The sequence below is a fragment of the Podarcis pityusensis genome, assembly GCF_964106645.2.
Source record: "Podarcis pityusensis genome assembly, chromosome: 16".
Lineage (NCBI taxonomy): Eukaryota > Metazoa > Chordata > Lepidosauria > Squamata > Lacertidae > Podarcis > Podarcis pityusensis.
Window position 1 is genome coordinate 31,460,556 of NC_138041.1, and position 23,778 is coordinate 31,484,333.

Genomic DNA, 23,778 nt, shown 5'->3' on the forward strand with positions numbered 1-23,778 from the left:
CAGGAAAAGCCTCCCGGCTTCCGTCTCTTTCCCTCGCGCTTTTTTCCTTCCCTCCCTCTCCTCGCGGAGGCGGCCCAGTGCGCAGGCGCCTCGCGTGCGAGGACCTCCTTCAACGGCCACTTGCCACAGTAAACCCGCCCTACCCGCAAGAGGGCTGTCTAGTGTACTGCCTGTCAGGGATTTTTGTAACAGTTCAGCGCCTGGGGAAAAAAAAGGAAATGTCTTTCTCCCAAGTGGCGCTTAGCTTAGTTGAACGGGGAGCGTTTTATTTATACGCCCCCCCCTGCAAGATTCCTGCATTTGAAGGGGGTTGGACGACGCTTGGGGTCCCTTCCAGCTCTCTATGGGGTGACATTCTTATAACGCGGAGCCCCTTCCTTAGAATGGCATTCACAGGTTTGAGGCTGCCTGTTCTCGGTGTGAGGGGGGAGAAATAAGCGAGGGCCAGGGACTGAGCGAGGATAAAAATGGAAAGGGTTTTGGCAAGACGCCAGGGTGGGGTTTTTCCCCCTCCCCCCGCCGCGGTTTCCCTGACAGGAATTTCAATCCAAAGGAAAACGGATGACGGAGCATCGGAAGCGATACCAAATCGCATCGAGCCACGTCACGGGTGGGAATGTTGCCGCGACGCATGATGGGAAATGAAGTTTCCCTCGGGAGTCCGGCGGCGGCCTTGAGCGAGGCGCCGCCCCTTTAACCCTAAGGCTAGAACTGCGTTGATGGGAGGGAGGGAGGCGATGTGCCATACACATTCCCAGAGACAGACGGATTGCAAAGTGCCACTTTTAATTTCTTTGTAATTTTATGTATCGTTTTACAAGTTTGCACAATATTCGGCCGAATACAAACCATAAATTTATCATCGACTTCCCTTCTCCGTGGTTCATTTTATTAAGCCTTTACCACTGCATATGAAAAGGGGGGAAAACAACTGCTCCTGGTCCTTAGAGGACTCTCAAAAGCCCGGTAGAGTCCGAGAGTTCCCTGCGGTCGAAGATGTAGAACAAACACAGCCATGGCTTCTAGAGTCATATTTCCGAATCGTTTTTCTGAGTGGAACAAAGGTGGAATGGAGAAGATCTGTTGGGTGGTTGATTTTTAGTGAATTTATATTAGTTTACCTTCTTCCATGGAAGGTAAGACTGGAAGAAATTTAAAGAATATTTAGTGAGATACTGTAATATAAAATAATTAGGAAATCCCTAGAAGTAACAGATTAGGCTAAGGGATAGAAAAAGATTAATAATAAAGATTACCATGGATGACAATTAGTAAGGTCAAGAAGTTTGTAATGAAAGAAGATACTGATGTTATAAATATGAAATTGGGAACTGCTAAATATGTAATAGGATGAAATCCAGATTGGAGGGTGTCAAAGAAGTCTTTTAGCAATGTAAATACACCAGTTTTTATTTTGTGTCAAATGTAATGTTTTTCTTTTGTGTTTTTGTCTATGTGTTATAAGAGAAAACTAATAAAAGTTTTTGGAATATATATATATATATATATATATTAGTTTACCTTAGTCTGTAACCATCTGCAAACTGCCTTGACCTAGACAGGAAGTAATTAATAAAAGTTGCTACATTGAAGCCTTGCTGGCTTGATAGGATTTTTGGCGCTGTGCGGTAACGTTGATTGGTCAAAGCTTGACAGATCATTTTGACAGTGTTTTGTACAAAGGTCTACCCAAGTTATTGAATCAGTGGTGCTTCTCCTGTGATCAGTTGGCAGTATCGGCTGCCCTTATGTATGGGGGCCGTGTAATAACTAAGTTATTAATATTAGCCTCAAAGGTAAAGGGTAAAGGGACCCCTGACCATTAGGTCCAGTCATGGCCGACTCTGGGGTTGCAGCGCTCATCTCACTTTATTGGCCGAAGGAGCCGGCGTACAGCTTCCGGGTCATGTGGCCAGCATGACTAAGCCGCTTCTGGAGAACCAGAGCAGCACACGGAAACGCCGTTTACCTTCCCGCCAGAGCAGTACCTATTTACCTACCTGCACTTTGATGTGCTTTTGAACTGCTAGGTTGGCAGCAGGGACCAAACAATGGGAGCTCACCCCGTCACGGGGATTTGAACCGCCGATCGAAGATCGGCAAGTCCTAGGCTCTGTGGTTTAACCCACAGCGCCACCTATGTGCCAATGTTAGCCTTACCTTAGGGTAATAGCAGGTAAGTGTTCATAACAATGTTATGAGGCAACTCACGGTTTCCTTGTGTGTGTAAAGCCTGGATGGGGTTACAGAGTGCTAACACTGTAGTTTTCTGTCTGCTTCCTCCCCACAGGTGTGACATTGCTAGAGGCACTAATTGTTTTTCTTGTTCAGAACAAGTCTGGGCACATCCTAGTGTTTGGCATAACCATTTATCTCAGGCTTGAGCCCACATCCTTGCTGATAGCAGCTGTGAATGTGTGTTTTTCCTTATCACTGTTCTGCGGGTAGTTATTTTGTCTTGCTTATGTAACCCTTTTCACAGAACAAGCATGGCTACAGAACACTTTAGAATCTATAGTTTTGATTCCCTGCAATAAACTAGAACTTGGACCATAGTGCAGCTATTCTTCCAATGGCATAACTGAACATTACCATATAAAATTCCAGAAGGTCAACCCTTCCCACTTCCCTCCATTTAGAACACATATTCTAATTTTACCATATTTTCTTTTTCAGTTTGGTTTTAGTATACTTCACACTGCTCAATTTATTCTAATCCTGTCAATGTTTTAATATCTTTACAATGATTTTTCTAATTATCTACAAATCTTTTCCAATCTTCCTTACAGGTTCTTTCATCCTGGTCTCTTAATCTACTCGTTAAATTAGCCATTTCTGGCAGTTGATCTAGTTCTAGTGTATCATAGCTGGGAAATTCACCTCTAGCCAGTTACCAAAAGAACTTCGATAAGGTTCCATTTAAGGCCCCTTGTTTGAAGTTGCCACTTCATTATTGCTTTTGCTGTTCTGCAGGATGTCATCATAAACCAGTTCAGTGAGAGGAACAGAGGTTCTGGTGCCACGTCTCATCCTCACGGTGATATGATCCTACTGATGCAAGAACCTTTGAATTGAGAATTCAATTATAGCCCACCCAGTAGCGTAGGTAACCCAGGGTGGTGTGTGTGTGTGTGTGTGTGTGTGTGTGTGTACAGTCAGCACCAGGTGGGGGGTGACAGCGTAGGGGGTCTGTACTGCAGCATATTGGCTGCTGTGTCAGGGGTTGGGATTCTGGGCAGCAGGGGGAGCTTGAGGGCAGACGCTGTCTAAAAATTTTTTTGGACTTCCTAAAAAAAGTTGCTATGCCACCCTATTTTTAAAATACATATACTGTAGCTTATAAAGCTTGGATAGATACTCTTAACATCCTTCTAACTTTCCTTGTTTAAAACAGGGAACTGGTAGAATTTCAATCCCTAACTTGAGCTTGGACAGCTCTCCATTCTTCTGTTGTCTTGGTATACTGACCTTCATCAGCTTGTGGGTCATCTTCCCTGTTTCCTATCCTTTAAAATGTGCTTCTAGCTCTTCGAAATTTGCTGTTATCTTGAATCACCCCCTCCCCATTTTACCATAAAAAACAATGGAAACACTTTTTATGAAAAATAGTTTATTGCACAAAACCTGTTCAAGAACTTTTATGCACATCCTAATTATTTTTTTCATTAACATGCTTTTTAAAAAGGTCACAGTCATGAATCCTTAAGTCAAAAACTTCATAACTCCTCCCTTGCTTGGAACTCCCAATTGAACATTGTTATGGAGGTGATGCTTTTCCTTATCAACACAGCAACTGATTGAAACCTTTAAGATGTGACAGAATATGTAGAGAAAATTCCGGTATTATTTCTTCAAATAACTCTGTGCAGGTCCATTCAAGGCAAGGCAGGTTTTCATAGATAATTTCCTAGTGGCTAGAATGATATGCGCCACTGGGACATAAACCATCTAGTTCCAGCAGGTTAGCATTAACATTAACTCTGAGTTTTCAGGAGGAAGAGTAAACAGATCAGTACAGTTAGAGCCCTCTTATAAATAGAGTGACAGGGATTAACTGTTTTTAATTGCGTGTCTATCACATCGAAGGAAGATTTGATACATTTTGGTTTATAAAGATCAGAGTTATCTACCTTTAATGCTCTCATGCTGATCAGCACACCTGCTTATAGATACTCCCACAAGTACTGAATTGTACATACTGAAGAAGCAGTAATGCGCAATACATCCAACATGCATATGTCATTCTAGAAAACTGCTTGTCTTTACCGAAATAACAACAACATTTTCCTGATAGGAAAAAAAGAACATTGTCCTCCACAAGGAAAAGGAAGAAGTGTGTTAACAGAGTACCCAAGTTTCCAAACAACTTGGAAGACAGTGGAATTAACATGTGACATTCCGCAATAATGCAGACACTCAATTTAGAGAACCATAAAATGTGCCTTTTTCTTTTTTACTGTAACACTGAAAGACTGCAGAAAATCCCTCAATGCTCCAAAAGGAATGCTGAAGCTTTTTTTTAAAAAAAAAACAACAACAACAAACAAACCTCTGCAATATTCAGACAGAGCATTTTGTGGTTTCTTCCCCATTTTGCAATTAAAAATATACCTTAATAGGTATTGACCTCTAGGGATGAAGAAGCCAACAAAAGAAGCACATTCCAATAATCTTATACACTGGATCCCTTCAAGATGATTCTTCCGATCTCTAAAAACATGCCAGTGTTAAACTGAGGCACCTGTCCACTTGGCTAATCTGTGGTTGCTCTTTTCCTTGAACTATGGATTTAAAAGACAGCACCTTTTAAAAAGGGCACAGTCTCTGAAGACAGAGGGAGAGAACAATAAAAGTTCTGTAATTAGGTTTGTTGCTAGTTAACTGTGCCCTCTTTTGCTCTCTCAAGTTTAGACCTATTTCCTTCCTGGTCAAAATGGCATGTTAATAGTAGATATAAACAAGGGAGGGGAGATGTCTTAAAAGAAAGGAAGGAAGCATTTTCAGCTGGGAAATAAGAAGAGAAATAAGATTTCTTTTCCCAAAGGAGAAATACCTACAAGGCTACATACTGCTTTATGAATATACAATCTGGTTTCTTTTAAAGAGCTGGTCAGGAATTGGTAAAGGCCTGAAAGAGGTGTGTTACCTAATTTAGTATTTAACACATGAACAGAAGTTGCCAAGATTTATAAATACGAGAATCATTCCTGTAAATAATACCGTGTGCTAAGTAGAACAGCAACATGAAAATCCCACTGGTGCAAATTGGGGAGCTGAATATATATTAATCATTACATAGTATTACCTTTGGTGTTTAAATACTATAGAATTTTTTCCTCTTTAAGTTAGCAAGTACATAAGCTTCAAGATTGTGAACAGCAGCAAAAAGAAATCACTCATTACTATTTACTCTGCAAAATAGACTTACTAGTAAAAGCTATAAGCATATCCGGGTTAATCAATAAAGCTTTCAATGTTTTGTCTTGATAACAGTTTGATTAGTCTTATAAAATAGTCATTGTCACATTAACAGAAACAAAAAACATTTACATTTTTAAAGTACCTTTCCTTCATATACTATATGCAAATATTAAAATGTTTTACTGCAGTTTAAAATTATGGTTCATAGTATTAAAAAAAAGACTATGGGATGTTTCCAATAAATTATAATCGGAGTAGATCCATTGAAATTAATGGACCTAAGTTATTTAGGTCCATTAATTTCAATACATCTGCTCTGAATATGATAAACATTGGATGCAAACCGTAGAAAAATCAAATCTTCAATATGAAGCCAGGGTTGTGGTGAGCGGGGTTTTTTCTTTTCTTTTCTTAAAAGCAACATGGGAATACCATACTCTGTCTCTGATGGGAAGATGGTCTCTGTATGTTATCTGGAAGGAAACCCACAATAGAACTATCCTTATCCAGAGACATTCCTTCCCCTCAATAAGCTTGTTTAAATTCGAGTCTAATACAGTATGCAGTTTGAGAATGATGAAGAGCCCAAGACCCTCAAAGCCACTTGCCCCAGAGTTTTTGTTTTTCCTATCAATCTACCCTGAAAGTCAGGTCAGAACTAAATACTATGGAAGTGGCAATCATGCATCTAGTACCCTGTTTCCCCACTGTAATATCTAATATAGAAATCTTAAAATTTTTCAAAGCTGGGGTCCACCTTTAACCCCAGCTTGCAACATGGGACGCTTAAAAAAACACCCACCATACGTGTCTATCTTGCTTTCCATTTTGCCTTCCCTGTTTCTCCCCCTTAAGTCAACTACTGCTAAGTGTTGTCACTGGTGTGACCCGCCTTAGGGTGGGGCATGATCAGCTGTGGCTCCTGGCCCACCCGCTGAAGATCATCAGTCAGTTCAACACACCAACATCACTGTTGAGCTGCATTTAATATTGCAGGAAATCGGAGGTTGCCACCATTTTTGGTACTAGCTAGCTGTACACCATAATGTGATGTTGCAGTAGACCAGGGCAGGGTGGCAGTGGTGGTAAGACAAGTAGCTATCATTTTCAAACCAGCTTTGTCTGCACCTGAGCTTCTAGTTCCAGACTCTGCAATTGTTACATCCCAGATTTCTATATCCTTCAGTCAAGACTGCTGACAATCCGTTTGTTCTCTAGCGGTATTTTTTCTCTAAAGCATCCTGGGGCAATATTCAAAACAGAAAGTAAATCAAGCCAAGTCAATGTGCTTCAAAACACAGCAAAGATGGCTTTCTGTTGTCAGTAATGTGGGGGGGGGGGGTAGATAAAAAGAGAAAACCTAAGGCATGTTGTTTCAGCCTGCTAATTATAGCTCAGCAGGGTCTATATGTAAAGGCAGCTACATGAGCACTAGTCTCCTAACTAGTTATTAGACCAGATGACGTTGGACTCCAACTCCCATCAGCCACAGCCAGCATGGCCAATGGTTAGGGATGGTGGGTGTGGGAGTCTAATGACTTCTGAAGGACTGCAGGGTCTGGATCCCTGCATAAGGCGAGGGGTGGGGTTAAAGCCAACAAACAAGGGTTTACAGGCAGTATGACATTCATGTTTGAAATATACAGTAAGTAAATTTCTAAAACTCAGTATTTTAGGGGCTGGCTTTCCTTAGGCCCCAATACATACATACATAGATACATATATATCTCATTTTCCAACCAAAATATAAGATGCAAAAAAAAATAACAAAGCAAAAATAAAAACCAACCCCTGGTGATTTGTAACCTACAGAGTAAGTCCACTTAAAAACAGATACTGCAGGACAAGAACAGAGTTGAAGTATTTATATACACCCTGCACTGGAAGAGTCCTCAAAAAACTGGAACAACAACAACAACAAAGGTGCAAAATGCATCTGCCAAAGTGAAATCAAAGCTCTCCACTGGCCTTTGGTTGTGGATCCTCAATCTATTTCCTTTGAAGTAGTCCCAATTGATGCAATGGAACTACTTCAGAGTTGGTGGTTTTGAGATTCATGGCCACCAATAAGTTATTGGTTAGAACTGGTCGTCTCTATCAATCAAGGGTGTGTCTCTAAAACAAAACAAAAAAAAGGGATTCATTTACCAGCCTAGGGTGTGTGAAAGGTCTGGTTCATATTCTCATCTCTACAGCAGACCAAGTCATTAGCCTTATTTGGCCATTCTGAATTCATATAAAATGTACCATGTGAGCGGGGGGGGGGGGGAGAAATGCAGTCAGCTCCACCCACCCCTGTCATCCTTCTACTTATGGAGGGTGAAGCCCTGATGTAGAGAGCTCAATTTAGAACCTCAGTCTCTGGCCCTGATTATGCAACCCACAAATAGAAAAGACTCCTTGTTTCAAACCTTTGCCCTTCATAAGTTTGGGGGCGGGGAGGGGGGAAGGAGCTTAGTGTGCTCACCCCTGCTCGCAAAGCTTTGCATATCAGCAAAATCCTCAGCCTTCTATATGATTTTTTTTACTAACAACAACAACAAAAAAGGTTGGAAGTGGCGTAATGAAGCCCACATTCCTCTGCAACAATATCGCTTTAACCACTTCTGAACAGATGAAAATGTCTTACTGGAGACCAAACATCACATTTCTTTTTCCTCCAAGACAGATTAAAATGTATTTTAATATAGCATTATCCTCAAATGTTTTGCCTCTGACATTTCCCCCCCTACTCAAAAGGAAGAACAGATGGAGATCTCTAAAACTTGGTTTCAAATAGGGCTGATGAACATGTTTCACATACTTCGAACAGCTGTGAAGTGAAGCAACAGGCGAAGAAGTCACTGCATCGGCTCTTCATTTTCCCCAGCACTTAGGTTATTATCCTTTAGGTCTACAACGGAGAGGCTCTGGTTGCCCGTCGTAGTTGCAGCAAAGTTAGATGTAAAGTCCGTTAGTTGCCCTTCTATCTGGGTCCATGAAGACATCGATTCATGGACTGTTATCGTATGCTCTTCCATCTGACGCTGAAGGCTGTCCATCTCCTGCCTTTGTTAAGCAGAAAGGAGCAAAGGGTGGGATAAGAATGTAATATGAGCCCTAATGGATCAGACCAAAGTCCCGTCTAGTCCAGCATCCAGTTTTCCACAGTGGCCAAGCAGATGCCTCCAAGAAGCCCACAATGAAAACAGGAACCCCGCTCTCTGTTGCTCAGCAATCAGGATTGAGTGGCAAACTGACGCTGAACATGGAAATTCTGATTTGTTGTTATCTATAGCAGGGATGTCCAACAGGTCGATCGCGATGTACTGGTGCAGTGGTTCGCAACCTGTGGGTCCCCAGATGTTGTTAGACTACAACTCCCATCATCCCTGAACTCTGGCCTTGCTAGCTAGGGATGGTGGGAGTTGTTGTCCAACATCATCTGGGGACCCACAGGTTGAGAGCCGCTGTACTGGTAGATCCCTGCGAGGTTTTGGTATATTGCGGTCGATCTGTGGCTCCCTTTCCTTAGCGCCACTAAAACTGACTCCTGCCCCGCCCTCGATTGTTGTTTGATCTCTGGAAGGGAAGAGGAAAAGAAGCTTTCTCTGTGCTGCTGATTTAATCCAAAGCGATTCCTTTGTGAGTGACTTAAAAGGTAAAGGGACCCCTGACCATTAGGTCCAGTCGAGGACGACTCTGGGGTTGCGGCGCTCATCTCGCTTTATTGGCCGAGGGAGCCGGCGTACGGCTTCCGGGTCATGTGGCCAGCATGACTAAGCCGCTTCTGGCGAACCAGAGCAGCACATGGAAACGCCGTTTACCTTCCCGCCGGAGCGGTACCTATTTATCTACTTGCACTTTGATGTGCTTTTGAACTGCTAGGTTGGCAGGAGCAGGGACCGAGCAACGGGAGCTCACCCCGTCGTGGGGATTCGAATCACCAACCTTCGGATCAGCAAGTCCTAGGCTCTGCGGTTTAACCCACAGCGCCACCCGCATCCCTTTGTGAGTGACTTAATCCCCCCCAAAAGCTTTCTTTAACCCCTAAAAAAAGCTCAACCCCTAAAAACAGGGATAGATCACTGCCAGTTTTTAATTCTGAAAGTAGATTGCAGTCTCTTGAGAGTTGGCCACCCCTGATCTATAGCATTTGCAATTCTCCTAAGTGCCACTGTTCTTTACGTAGCTAAAATGATACCACCCACACAAGAGAAGTATCAGCAGCCTTCATGGAACACTAAGGCTTGTGGAAACACAAAGCATCTTGGGGAAGGGGGAGGAACCAAAACTATCCAATGATTACTAAGAAGGCTAACTTGTTTGGGTGGCGAGACAAAGGGGAAAGAATTGGAGTACCCCAGGAGAGGTTATGGCTGGCTAACAGGCGCATTGGAGTACTCTAGCCCTAGGCCACAACGTTTGGTTACAGGTCTCTCTAGTCATCACCATCGGCAGACTTATTTTCCATGACTTGGGTTTAAAACGAGGATAAGACAAACTAAGCTGGTGGCCATTGCCACGCTTACGGTAGAAAATTCAATAAATTAAGTTTTGTGAAGGTTGTTATTTGGTTGCCCTTGAACCTAGTGCCAGTCAGTTTTCATTGGATGAAATAATGAAGTCAGAAGGCAAGACTACAGATGAAGGCTGAGTAGCAGCTAGCAGTATTTCCACAAGGGGATGGGTTTATATCACAGGATTCACAAGACTTCAGGAAGACACATTTCTGGCTGTCATAATCCAGACTTGAGAGAGATTATAGATCTTTATCATCTAGAACCTCTCTTAAGTCTGCACTGCGATGGCCAGAAAACATGTCTTCTATATTAACATCTATATTATAAGAAAAAATACAGGTTTTCCATTTTCACAATGGTAACATACAAGAGTCTATATCACTTTAACGGTAGCATTAACAAGGGGGCAGGAAACCAACTTTAGAGGTGTAGTGTGGGGTAGTGGTCAGTGCTGAACTAGGACTACTCAGTCATGAAGCTCTCTGGGTGAGCTTGGGCCAGCCAAATGCACATCACAGATTTGTTACAAGGTCAATGGTGAAGAGGACGTGGGTGGCGCTGTGGGTTAAACCACAGAGCCTTGGGCTTGCTGATCAGAAGGTCAGCGGTTCGAATCCCCACAATGGGATGAGCTCCCGTTGCTCGGTCCCTGCTCCTGCCAACCTAGCAGTTCGAAAGCATGTCAAAGTGCAAGTAGATAAATAGGTACCGCTCCGGCGGGAAGGTAAATGGCGTTTCTGTGTGCTGCTCTGGTTCACCAGAAGTGGCTTAGTCATGCTGGCCACATGACCCAGAAGCTGTACCCCGGCTTCCTCAGCCAATAAAGCGAGATAAGCACCATAACTCCAGAGTTGGCCACGACTGGACCTAATGGTCAGGGGTCCTTTACCAAAGGTGAAGAACTGGAGAGAACCATGTACACTGCCTTGAATTCTTTGGCAAGGAAAGTGGGATATAAATGTAACAAATACAAGACAGACACAGTGTTGCAGGGATAAACCTGTGGCCCTCCAGACGTTCTTGGACTCCAGCTCCTATCAACCCCAGCCAGCGTGACCAAAGGTTTGGGATGATGGGAGCTGGAGTCTAGCAACATCCGCAGAGCAAAGATGCCCCATGCCCTGCCATGTTGTTTACTATGGATTGGAAAGGATGACTCCTTTGGCACCCTGTCTTGTTTGTATTTAGCAAGCGAAAAGAACAGTATCAAAAAGCAGCACTGGGAGGCAGTGGCGTAGCGTGGGTTGTCAGCACCCGGGGCAAGGCAAGTAATTTGCGTCCCCTAACCCGTGGATTTTAGTAGGGGCAGAGAGCTGCGAGTGCGAGCGCCCCCCCGATGTTGCGCCCGGCCCCCCCTGCACCCCCCACGCTACGCCACTGCTGGGAGGAAAACAAAGTGTTAGGTAAGAAGGTAGAACTGAATAGTGACAGAGGGCAATGTACACGGCAAGGAAAGCAATTAAATTGTACGGATAGAGACTTCTACGTTTAGAATCACAGAGATGGAGCACTTAGCCTGCAATCCTAACCACGTCTACTCAAAAGTAATTCTGAACTCCAAAACAAGTGTGAGTAGGATGGCAGCCTTGGTCTATAACCCAATATCCTACTAGTTGTCATTTGATAATAATATATCTTAAAAGAAAAAGAAAGAAAAAGAAAAAACCCCTAAAAGCAGAACATAAATATTGACATATTTCCTACAGAGAAGACCTGAGCATTTCAGACAAAAAAAAGCAAACACCATCTGTCCATGTCACTGTTCATGAAGCTGCTAAAATACTTATAAGTAGTAATATGCAGGTTTAAAAAAAAAAAAAATACCAGAGAGACAGCAGGATTTTACTCACTTGAGTTGCTGGAGGCAGCTGTTGAGGTTTTTCAAAGGCTCTTTATTCACAGCTGCTGAAGGTTTCAGCAGCTCTTCCAGCAAAGCTGCCGGGACGGGGCAGTCAGGAATCTTCACTGGAGTCACCGGGTTTGAAGGATTTGACTCTCCCTTCAGTGTTTTTCTCTTTTTGAAAGAAGAAACAAATCAATCCACATGCAATAAGCCGCAGCTCTCTCTACTGTGAATACCTGAAGCACAGTTCTTAAGACATGCTTTCCACCAGCAGAAAAAAGGTCATTTGTAAGAACTCAATCTTTTACCATGGCAGCAACTAACTTTGGAACTCCTGCTTAGTGATTTTTCGGCACCTGTTTAGACAAGCCAACCCTTTATCTAGAATGCGGATTTAATTTATTGCTGGTTTTAAATTCTGAACACCTTAATTAGTTATAATTGTTTTTGCCAATAATATGACTTTTTTTTGGAAGCTGTTTGAGGTTTCTTACAATCAAGTGGTAAATAAATTTTATTAAATGATAGATAGATAGATAGATAGATAGATAGATAGATAGATAGATAGATAAAAAGAACAAGAAGGAAATATTTTTGAATTAAATAGGGCTGGCATCCTGTTCAATTGATAAAGTCGCCCCAGGCTGCATAAAAATTGTTGTGTTTCCTTTGTGTAATTACACAGTGAGGCATACGGTAGGACAGGACCTATAGTCTACAGCACAGTTTGGCATGTATGAAGCACATATTTTAATTATTATTTTTCTCTTTTCCTCTTGCCTTTATATAAACTGCTATAGACCATAATTGCTGCCGATACACTACATTTTTGCTGCTTGTTAAAATTATAATGGTTTTAGCAGATACACTTAGACTAAAGTTTGTTGGTGTATTCAGAGACAATTCTCAGTGTTTGTTGTTTTATTTTTCATTTTCTGTAACTGCCTAATTATTGTGTGTTATATTTTTTAATAATAATTTATTAAAATTGACTACGCTCTCACTAGACCCCCAAGTACGGTCAAGACATTTAATCAGCCATGAATGCCACTGTATAAATGGCAGCTTAGATTATTTTATTATCCATTTCTCATTTCATCCAACTTAGGGCTATCAGCTTTGAAATAAGCCACAATGATAAATCCACGGTTTGGGAGTTAGCTTAACATCCTGGATTGTTCTGAAGCTGGTGACAACTGTTTTTCAGTTCATTAGAAGCTTCCTATTTTAATTGCAGCTTGTGAAAGTTCAATAAGCCAAGACAGATGGTTCAAAGCAGCTCATAATGCAATGTATTTGTACTGGGGAGACGACGACGACACACACTCTCTCTGTGTGCATCCTACCCTGTGTGCACAATCCCACTCCACTCAATGTACGACAACTGTGAACCAATAAAAGCTGGATTCTGCGACGAGTCTAAAATGAAGCACGTCTCAATTTACGTTGTTTTGTCTTTAGCGAAAAGACAACAGCTGCTTCTAACACTTCACCAGGCATTTAAGCTTAAGTTAACAGCCATAAATGCCACTGTGTATTTGTTTCAAATAAAAAGCAGCCATTGGAATTAATAGACGTTACTCACATGTCCATTAATTTCAGTAGGTCTAGGATGAGATACAACCAATGGTCTTGCTGTTATAGTTCAACTGTTCTCAGGGAAAAGCCCTTTTGTTCTACTGTTGTTTCTCAAGTACCATCAATTCCTGGGGCCTTGCCTCTTTTGAGCTTAGAGATGACTCTTAATTTCTGAGATGGTTACTGCAGGACAATTTGGAAGGTTACATGTATTACCCTTTTATTTTGGGCAGTAATAGCAACGGTTATCTATCCCACTCCATCCTTGCTCTCAAAGGAATGAAACAGGGATGCATCTTTGCCCCTACTCTTTTTATATACTGTATTTTTTGCTCTATAAGACGCACCAGACCATAAGACGCACCTAGTTTTTGGAGGAGGAAAACAAGAAAAAAAATATTCTGAATCTCAGAAGCCAGAACAACAAGAGGGATCGCTGCTGCAGCTGTTCTAGCTTCTGGGATAGCTGTGCAGCCTGCATTCGCTCCATAAGACGCACACGCATTTCCCCTTACTTTTTAGGAGGGAAAAAGTAAGTCTTATAGAGCAAAAAATACGGTAAATTATTTGGCAGGAAGCTTACCAGTGGAATATACTCACTATCCTAGTCTGTCAAACAACCCCCTGCCAATTCTATTATATGCAGAAGATGTAGTACTTTTGTCTCTGACAAAAAGTGGGCTTGAGGCGATTGCTGAGAGCCTTGGGGAGTTATTGCAAAAAAGGAACCATTACAAATTAATTATGATAAAACTAAGATTATTGTGTTCTCTAGGAAAAGGATGAAATACAGATGAAGATTGTGTTTCTTAAGTACCTTTTTCATCTTTCCATGCTTTAAGTCCAGCTTCAGTTGCTGGTTCTGCTGCAGTAGAGTCTTCATGCTATTCTTGAGTTCAGTCACTTTTGCCTGAAGCGTGATTTTATCTTTTTGGGTTAAGGACAAATCATCCCGAACCATCTCCAACTCTGTCTTGATATTCTAGAAGAAGGAATATTGGAGACATTGACCTTCTGCATTAACCAAAGATCATTCCAAAAAAAGGAAAGAGGTCCCTTCTTTTAGATGGCAAGCCTCAACCTATCTACTCAGGAGCAAGTCCCATTGAGTTCCATATGGGTAACTCCCATACGGAGTTATAGGATTGCAGCTGTAGTCTCACAAGTCTTATAGAATCTGAACTCTGGTGGAGGCTTGGAACGCTCATAAACCTTTTATTTCATTAGCATCTTATTATGTCTCGTAACAGATCTTCCATGACAACTGGCTGACAGTCCAATTAAATACCTGTAAAACGGATTGTACGCCTTCCAACTCCTTCTGGTTGCGTTGCTCAGTCAAGTCCAACTGCTGCTTCAGGGCTTGGATTTCTCTCTCCTTCTGCTCCACTTCCCACTTGAGATCTTCAACCTAAAAAATGTGTATTGGGGGGTAGTATTTCAAAATATAATTACATAAGAAGCTGTAATACTGCAGGTCAATTAAATCACATTGAAGTTCAGTGAGATTTAATAAAAACAGCTGTGCAAAATATGAGCAGGCCAGGGCTGAACTGATACTACCCTTGCTGGTACCTTTCCTGGGAAAATCAGAGGTTCACTATGTGAGGTTCCTATTGGAAGACCAGACAAATGCTAGAAAATTAGCAGTGGCAAAGTTTTTATCGGTGGTTGCAAGAACCAGTGATCCCTATATTCTGAACAAAATGCATGTTTAACCTGGAGGTAGGCTGTATGAATTGTGTATTGCTTTGTAACGCTTTGTTGGGTCTCTGGACCGAAATAAAGATTGATTGATTGATTGATTGATTGATTGATTGAATAAAAACAGGAGAGGAGCCCAGTTGGGTCAGACTAAATGGTCTATTTAACCCAGCACTCTATTCTCACTGTGCCCAACCAGATGCCTCTGCAAAGCTCACAATTTTGCATAAAATGTGCATTTGCTAATTTATACATACTTATGCAAAACCTAGAACCTAAAATGCCGCAGGGGGCCGGCCAGCAAATTCCCACTCCAGGTAAATTCTTCAATTATTTTGCTCCCAACTCCAAATCAGTCGTTTTAAAATGCATTTACTCTAAAATAATTTCCCAAATAAATTCAGTTTGCCCTCAGTTGATCCCATTCATCCCCCCACCCCGCCATAATCTCTAGATAAGGTAATTTTGAATGAAACATATTTCACCCAATTGGTGCCCTGTTTAATAACCTAGATTCACCCATCAAATCATTGCCCATTCAGTGGTGTGACATTTGACATTATCTTTTTCTAACAATGCCCCTGGATCGACATGCAAGTAAGGAAGAAGTGAATGAGCAACATGGATGCTTCACCTCTTGGTTTTCTGCAGGCTGCTTGCTAAGTTGCTCATCCAGCTGCTTCTGGAGGAGCTGGAGCTGGGAACGAGCTTCTGCCAGCTCTTCCTGGAACTGGGATACTTCTGCTGAATGCTTCCCATCTTCAACTCTAGAAGAAAAAGACAGATTCACACCACGGTGAGGAGAACACAGTTCTCAGATTGCAGATTGCACCTCTCGAGGAGGCACAGCAAAAACACTGAGGGGAGATAAAATAAACTGTACAGTGGTACCTCGGGTTAAGTACTTAATTCGTTCTGGAGGTCCGTTCTTAACCTGAAACTGTTCTTAACCTGAAGCACCACTTTAGCTAATGGGGCTTCCCGCTGCCGCCGCACCGCCACTGCACGATTTCTGTTCTCATCCTGAAGCAAAGTTCTTAACCCAAGGTAATATTTCTGGGTTAGCGGAGTCTGTAACCTGAAGCGTATGTAACCCGAGGTACCACTGTACACGTTAAAGTTAGTTCAATACAGCGGTACCCCGGGTTAAGTACTTAATTCGTTCTGGAGGTCCGTTCTTAACCTGAAACTGTTCTTAACATGAAGCACCACTTTAGCTAATGGGGCTTCCCGCTGCCGCCGCGCCGCCGGAGCACAATTTCTGTTCTCATCCTGAAGCAAAGTTCTTAACCCGAGGTACTATTTCTGGGTTAGTGGAGTTTGTAACCTGAAGCGTATGTAACCCGAGGTACCACTGTACATTATCAACCAAGGTTGCAATTGTGCTAGAATGAAAATGGGAGACTGTAACCACCAAAGGCAGGCAACCAACGGACCACAGAGTAGGAGAACTGCCATGTTTCTTGCAGTAGGAGGCACAGAGCAATCAGTGGATAGAATTCTTTCAGAGCTGCTTCACAGAGGATAAAGAGAGCCCTCTCCTGGGGATAAGGGAGATACATGCAGCTTCCTTCAGTTACCAGCTCTCCATTCTGGCTTCCAACACAGCTCAGCCACCTGACTCCATCCCTGACCTCCACTTCTTGGGAGAAGTTCTGAAGTTCTGCACTTGTGCAGGCTCCTCCCCACATAATAAAGGCTCCCAAATGTGTGGAAATCAGTGGGGTAGAACCAGGTGGGATGTTGGGGGGCTGGCCCAGTGGGTTGGCCCCAACTCTCGTTATTCATGTGTTAGCCCTTCATTCATGGTTAACCCATGAGGAGGCCTTGAAATTCCTCCTAAAATATATGGTTTTTTAAAGCAGCCATGGAACCTTGTCCCAAAACACCAAACTATACGTATTTTTAATAGAAATGTAGTTTCAGTTTCCTTGTGATACTCACTGCAGTTTGTCCACTTCAGCCTGAAGGGCCCGGATGAGGACTTCTTTCGCCTGCAGCTCTCGTTTCACCTCGCCAAGTTCAAGGGCAGCTGCTTTATAATGACGGCGATTATGCGCTGCCTCAACTTTGACTGTTGCAACCTATAGCAGCAAAGAGCATCAGTGTATGGATCATTATATCTCTGCCATCCTACCCCATCCATTTCCCTCACCCTTCCGTCCATGTGTGCTGCATCTCTGTTTAAGGACCACAAGTCTACAACTAAAGATTGCCCCTTCTCCATCTTTATTACTGGGCACCTGCGGTTTCTCTCTCACATTCCAGGCTGGGGAGCCTTTGGCCCTCCAGATGTTGCTGGACTACAACTCCCCCCATCCCAGACAACTGGCCACACTGGCTGGGGCTGATGGGAATTGTAGTCCAAAAACTTACATGCAATACCTTGGCAATCATAGCAAAAGCCTATCATGTGGCGATTTTGGCATCCTCCTGCTGCAGATAGAAATAGGGACTAGGGAGGTCTTAGCGTATCAGAGCCCACCCACTGAGCCTGTGGCTTCAGCCAAGATCTGAAATGGAGGGCTTCACAGCTCACTGCCATTTAACCATAATCATGCAACAGTCCTTAATGGCTGCTGCTCATTTATATGCATACCACACACAGGGCCCTCTGCCCAGTTGTGCAGGCAAGTCTTAAAATGCTCATGGTGAAAAGTAACACACACACACACACACACACACACACACACACCAGTTCTTACCTGTTCTTTAAGGCTGTTGACTTTTGTCTTCTCCTTTTCCAAGGCCGTCTTCAAGGCTTGGATTAGTTGCTTCATTTGCTGGTCTTCCTCCTCTTTGCGCTTCAGAACTGCCTGGACCTGGGCCATCAACAAAACCCACAAGGTGAACCCTCCGGATACAAAGGACTTAAAGCTGGCGCCCTTGGGCTTGCTCACTGTACTGGCAGATGCTTTCCGAAAGCACGTCTGCTTAACTAAGGCACCACATGCTCTTTAAAGCAGCATCATACTTGAAAAAGTCAACATACCACTTGAAAAAGTAAATGATTCTCCCAAAGAATCATGAGAAGTGTAGTTTGTGAAGGTTTCCGAGAGCTGTTCAGAGACTCCCATTCCCCTCACAGAGCTACAGTTCGCACAGCACCCTGGGAAGAGGGATTGGATGTTAAACCACTCTGGGAATTGTAGCTCGGTGAAGGGAATAGGGGTCTCTGAACAACTCTTGGAAACCTTAACAAACTACATTCCCCATGGTTCATAGTGACAAGGAGCTGCGCATTCAGCATTGTGGGACCAGTTTTGTGGAACTCTCTTTCTGTTGAGGTTGATTTCAAGTGCTTTCCAGCAGGCTTTTTAATCAAACTCTGATTTTATAATGAATTTTAGCTCTTAGTGTATTGAGCTTCTTGTGCACCACTTAGAGCTGACAGTGATTAAATGGTGTACAAATGTGTGTTTTTGTGTGTTTATCCCCTGCTTTTTCTCTGACGGGACTCAAGGCAGCTTACAGATAAAAACAAGAACCACTAGAAAAACAGGGGGGGGCGGGAATTAAACACTGAAATTATTAAAACTATATACAATCTGCTTTAAACATACAAATAATTACAATAAAAACAGCACAGCACCAGCCCTTCATTGAAAGCAGTCAGTTCCCAAGTTGGAACAAGAAGGTCTTTACTGGTCAGCAGAAGAACAACAAGGAGGGAGCCAGTCTAGCTTCTCCAGGGAGGGAGTTCCAGAGCCTGGGAGCAGCCACCAAGAAGGCCCTTTCCCGTGTCCCTCCAATATGATACATCCCTCCTATGTAATATTCACAGACTACAGACCAAAATGAATGAGAGCCTAAAGAACTGGAACCGATTTACAGTACCAGCCCAGGCAGAAACGGCTCAGAGTACCTGAAGATTCAGCTGTACCAGGTCCGCCTCTCTCTTTGCTAGCGCTGCTTCGAGGATGCGGTTGTGTTCCCGCAGAGCTGCGTTGGACTGGCCGAGGCCAGTGAGCTTCCCGCGTTCATGCTCCAGCTCAAGGGAGAGCTTCTTGTTCATCTCTTCCAGTCGCTTTATCTTTCTCCGGAAGCCCCTGGCTTCCTGAAGCTAAATGAACAATAAGAACGATTACTGCAGCCACCATAAGGAATCACTTTGCAGGCTCACTGAGTAGCAAACAATGAAGAAACACTATAAACCAATGAAGTTCCCAGACCCTAAAGTCATCTTCAGAGGCCCTTCTGCTTGAATACCTGTCAGATGGCTTCTAGGGAGAGGGTCTTTTCAGTAGTGGCACCTAGTTTTGGAATGCACTGTCCAGAGAGGCTCATCTAGTACAGATTAAAACCTTTCTGTGTTCCATTTTTTGTGCTTTTAAAGTTCTTTGCTTTATTTCTGTTGCTGGCTTTATTCAGGTGCTGTTTTATACCCAATAGTTGGGGGCAGGATGCTTCTGGACACCAGCTGCTAGGAACCACAGGAGGAGAGAGTGGTGTTGCACCCAGGTCCAGCTTGCAGGTTTCCCATAGGCATCTGGAAGACCACTGGGAAAACAGGATGCCGGACTGGATGGGCAATTGGTCTGATCCAGCAGGCTCTTCTTATATTCTTACTCATAGGAGACCCACTGAAAGTAATGGGCATGACTAACTTACATCCAGTAATGTCAATGGGTCTATTCTGAGTAGGACTAAGTTGGATGCGACACTAGAATCATAGAGTTGGAAGGGACACAGAGGATCATCTAGCCCAGGCATCCCCAAACTCGGCCCTCCAGATGTTTTGGGACTACAACTCCCATCATCCCTAGCTAACAGGACCAGTGGTCAGGGATGATGGGAATTGTAGTCCCAAAACATCTGCTGAGTTTGGGGGTGCCTGATCTAGCCCAAACTTCTGCAGTGCAGGAATATGCAGTTGTCCCTTATGGGAATCAACCCTGTAACCTTGGTGTTATCAGCACCGGGCTCCAACCAACTGAGGTATGACTATGTTTGTTTGTTCATTTGTTTGTTTCACTTCTTGGTTCCACCTTTTGTCTGTGGCACTGCCCAGATAACTTTTTTCGGCTAAAGGGTGGTACAGAAATATAGCTAGCAAAGTAAAACAATCAAACTGTATTCCAGACGTATCCTTGTATCACCTTACTTGCCCAGATATGCACAGCACAGAGGAATTAATTGATTTTTTTCAACCAAGCTTTTCAGGTTGTTTAAATGCAAATCTAAAAGATGGTTTGGGACAGTCCGCTGTGGAGTTCCTACTTTTTAAATGGGCTGTAGAAATATCCAGTGTTTTCAACTCAAAAATTATCACGCGTTAAAAGAAAATCACTTCTCCCTGGAGGAGTAAAGCGAGATAACGAGTATATTTGTGTAACTGCAGAGTTGAGAAGCGTTGTGTATAGCTGCAGACCCTGGAGGCATCCTGGTCAAAACAATTTAAGGTAAAGCTGTTGCATCAGGTTTACTTCAGCTGGTACACCCGCGAATCTGGTTCTGTCGGGACCTGAAGGAGGATGTCCTTTCATCATCTGCATTCATTTCAATGTTGTCCTATGCTGCACAGCTGAGCTTCCCGCATGGCAAAACTCACAAATCAATGCCCAGTCTAGAGCATCGTAGTGCCTCGTGTTGCACTGGCTATCGTGCATTAACCAGGGGACTAAGGCCTTGAACCCAAGCACCACATATGGCATTACAACAACAAGCATTTGTACAGCTTTTTTCAGTGCTCAAGATGCTTGACATATACTACGTTATTCTAATGTAACAATGCTGGCAGGCAGAGCAGGATTGCCCCCATACTGCAGAAGGGACTTGTAAAGCATAGATTTGCCAAAGGCAGTGCAAGTTCCCTTGGGCAAGAGACTCTCTTAGCAGGGGGGCCCTCCCACTGGCTGCTGTTCCTGCTGCATATTTACCTCCCTCCTTCTCTTGGCCTGAACAGGCACTCGCCTCCCAGGGGAGAGATAGGGCAGGGCAAAGCACACAGAGGTTATTTGGAGAGAGCAGGTGTATAGCGGGCAAAGAGGAATAGCAGTGGTAGAAGAGCAAGGAGGCTGCTGGAAAATGGCAGTAGGGCCCTGGTGGAACATGGGCAGTGGGTGGCACAGGGCATCAAGCCGAGGGGGAGCAAAACTGAGAAAACACATAACTGAGAAGATCCATTTGGGGGCACCAAACTTTGGCCTCGCACGGGGCGCCATATTACAAAAGATTACCAAAGTCCACCCCTGCATGGGCCTTAGCAGGTGCCCAACACTGTTGACCTTCTGTGCTAGCAATGGCAGAGTGAGCTCATGGCAGAGGTGAAATTTGAATCAGAGCTCCATAGTTGTGGGGTTGAGAACCTCAGGGGCAGGAACCAATGCAGCGTTCCAAGTCTCTCCATCTGACCCTCAGTAGTTTTCCAAGGCTACACACCTTACTGGCATAAAAACACCCTTGAGTGTTTTTATGTCTGGCTGGAAGGTATCCTTAAAATCTTATAATGCCTCATTTTTGCCTAGATAGAGAGGGGCATATACAGTATACAGAAGTTTTTTCATGTTTAATGTTTCATTATTTTTATATACAGTGGATGCTCGGGTTGCGAACATGATCCATGCGAGGGGCACGTTCACAACCCGCAGCGCCGCACCTGCGCATGTGCAGGTTGTGAATCGGCGCTTCTGCGCATGAGCAAAGCGCAATTTAGCGCTTCTGCACATGCGCGACCACCGAAACCCGGAAGTAACTCATTCCGGTACTTCCAGGTTTCGGTGTGTCCGTAACCCCAAAAAAACACAACCTGAAGCGTCTGTAACCTGAGGTATGACTGTATATATTGGAAGCCTCCCCGAGTGGCTGGGGCAACCCAGTCAGATGGGTGGGGTACAAATAATAATAGTGTTGTTGTTTTTGTTATTTGCCTTCTGTACAAACGCTAACATGTACATTCATGGCTCCACCCACTTTTGCCTCTGGCCCCACCCACCACGGGCATGTAGACCCCAGAAGGTTGCCAAGAAAGGAATGTGGCCCTCGGGCTGAGATATATTCCGCACAACAGCTGTAGTTCATAGGTCAGTTTCTGCACCAGTCTGCCTCCACAGATCTAGGCCAGTGCTGATCCTCAGGAACTGGTTACATGCATCCAGCCTACAGAAGCAGCACCACATCAAGGAGATATAGGATAACAAGAAGCCAACACAATTACCTCGTCCTCAAGTTCAAGGACTTTCTCTCTGTACTCCTCCAGTTCCTGGCTGGTGAGCGAGATCACTTCTTGCAGTTCCTTTTCTAGAACCATCTTACTGTGGCCAAGAACCTCCAGTTCTGTCTCCAGAGCCTGAATCCTTTCCTGAAGGCGAAAAAGACAAAGTAAGTCTACTTAGGCATCTCAGTTGCGGTAGGAATTCAATTGCTTAAAGTTTGAGTGTGGAACATTGGCCCCACAAGCAACATTAGGCCCCACAAGGCCATTTTGGCGATGCCACACCCCTTGCCATCATATAGATAGATAGATAGATAGCTCAGCCAAAAGGGGTTTTGCAGGCCCTGTGCAAAGCACTTGGCAGAACCTTACCATAAGTTGATCGTTGGGTTGTGCAGAGTCCATCACAAATCACTCTGCAAAATCCAGCAATGAGCTGATTCTCAGAACTTGCAGAGCGCTTGGAAAGGCACTCTGAAAGAGCTCTGCAAAACTCAATGATCAAAGGGTCTTGCAAATAGCTTCAAGACATGTTTTGCGGGCTGCACATCTGCCCAAACAGTTTGATTTCAAACTGCGCAGGGCCCCCAAAATGGGTCACCTGATGTCTTCTGGACATCATGTAGGTGCCCTCACCCACCAGTGGTCTCCAGTGAGGGAAGGAGATAGACAACTGACTCACTGGGCCAGATCCAGTTCCCCACTCCTGTTTTAAGTGAGTGAAGTTAGGCCTGCTCAGGAATTTTGCTTACTAGGCCAGCCTGGCTGTTTTCACTGTCAGAGATTTGTGCCTTCAACTTGGCCAGCTCTGCTTCAGATGATTCTTTTGCTGAGAGGGCTTCCTGTAGCCGGCGACTGAGGATCCCAACTGCATTCTCGTAAGCTTTGTGTTTTGCTTTCATTTCCTTCTGTGCTGTGCTCAAATCTGAGCCCAGTCGTTTCATTTTTTGCTTCTGTTCAGTAAAGGCCCTGAAAGTAATATTTTTTGAAAGTTATATCAAAAAACTACCTCAAAAAAACTCCACATTAAGATGAACAAGTAGGACCTTGCCTTCTGGACATTTAAAGGTTCCAGCCAGCTATATACTCTTCCATAATGTGAATAAGCACGTTTCAATCTGAACTTATTCTATGGTTTATTAAAAGTTGACATAACTTAATAGACAGGGCACCCTCCATTACAAACTTTCCTGGCCCTGGTACCAGTCTGATCTCAAAAAATGTAACCTGGAGAGCATTTAGAAACATCCCGAGATTCTCATGCCTTGCATAAACGTCAGCAGGTGTAAATCTAGCTACCCTTAAAATCTACTTAACACCTGAATGGATGCCATCAAGATAATGGTGGGATAAGTTGGAGACAGAAGGCAAACAAAGATGGCCTGTCTTAGTCATTGTTCACTAGGATCATGTTCTCTTTCAACTGTCAATTAAATGAAATGGGCAAAGTGGGAAATAGGCAGGAAACTCTGAAATAAACCCAACAGCACAATAACTAGGGAAATGATAGGAATTACTCTCTCCAAGTCCCTCTTCATTTAATCCGCACAGCTACCCTATGATGTACGGTTAGGGCA

General features: G+C 43.6%; 1 protein-coding gene and 2 long non-coding RNA genes across 10 annotated transcripts in view; 2 read left to right on the top strand and 1 right to left on the bottom strand.

The window, feature by feature from the left end:
- LOC308465417 overlaps positions 1 to 23,778 on the top strand; it is a 144,715-nt gene that overhangs the window by 70,204 nt on the left and 50,733 nt on the right. The window contains exon 3 of one of the 2 annotated variants that reach the window (XR_013980414.1): positions 11,162 to 11,220. The exons of the other annotated variant lie outside the window; for it this stretch is intronic. This is a non-coding gene — a long non-coding RNA (uncharacterized lncRNA). Of the gene's footprint in view, positions 1 to 11,161; positions 11,221 to 23,778 lie in introns of those variants that run through there. 2 annotated transcript variants of the gene reach the window in all.
- LOC308465454 lies at positions 644 to 4,876 on the top strand. The gene is made up of 2 exons (XR_013980455.1): positions 644 to 1,136; positions 2,974 to 4,876. It is a non-coding gene; the product is annotated as an uncharacterized lncRNA (long non-coding RNA).
- GOLGA3 (golgin A3) overlaps positions 4,526 to 23,778 on the bottom strand; it is a 47,917-nt gene continuing 28,664 nt past the window's right edge. For 6 of the 7 annotated variants that reach the window (XM_080985026.1, XM_080985032.1, XM_080985031.1 and 3 more), the window contains 10 exons: positions 22,954 to 23,170; positions 22,205 to 22,348; positions 18,914 to 19,111; positions 17,754 to 17,870; positions 16,993 to 17,132; positions 15,683 to 15,815; positions 14,633 to 14,755; positions 14,162 to 14,326; positions 11,774 to 11,937; positions 4,526 to 8,469 (listed from right to left, as the gene is read on the bottom strand). In XM_080985026.1, coding sequence (XP_080841152.1) covers positions 8,262 to 8,469; positions 11,774 to 11,937; positions 14,162 to 14,326; positions 14,633 to 14,755; positions 15,683 to 15,815; positions 16,993 to 17,132; positions 17,754 to 17,870; positions 18,914 to 19,111; positions 22,205 to 22,348; positions 22,954 to 23,170 — 1,609 coding nt within the window. In that variant the 3' untranslated portion in view covers positions 4,526 to 8,261. The remainder of the gene's footprint in view (positions 8,470 to 11,773; positions 11,938 to 14,161; positions 14,327 to 14,632; positions 14,756 to 15,682; positions 15,816 to 16,992; positions 17,133 to 17,753; positions 17,871 to 18,913; positions 19,112 to 22,204; positions 22,349 to 22,953; positions 23,171 to 23,778) is intronic. The other variant, XM_080985027.1, reaches the window with a different exon arrangement.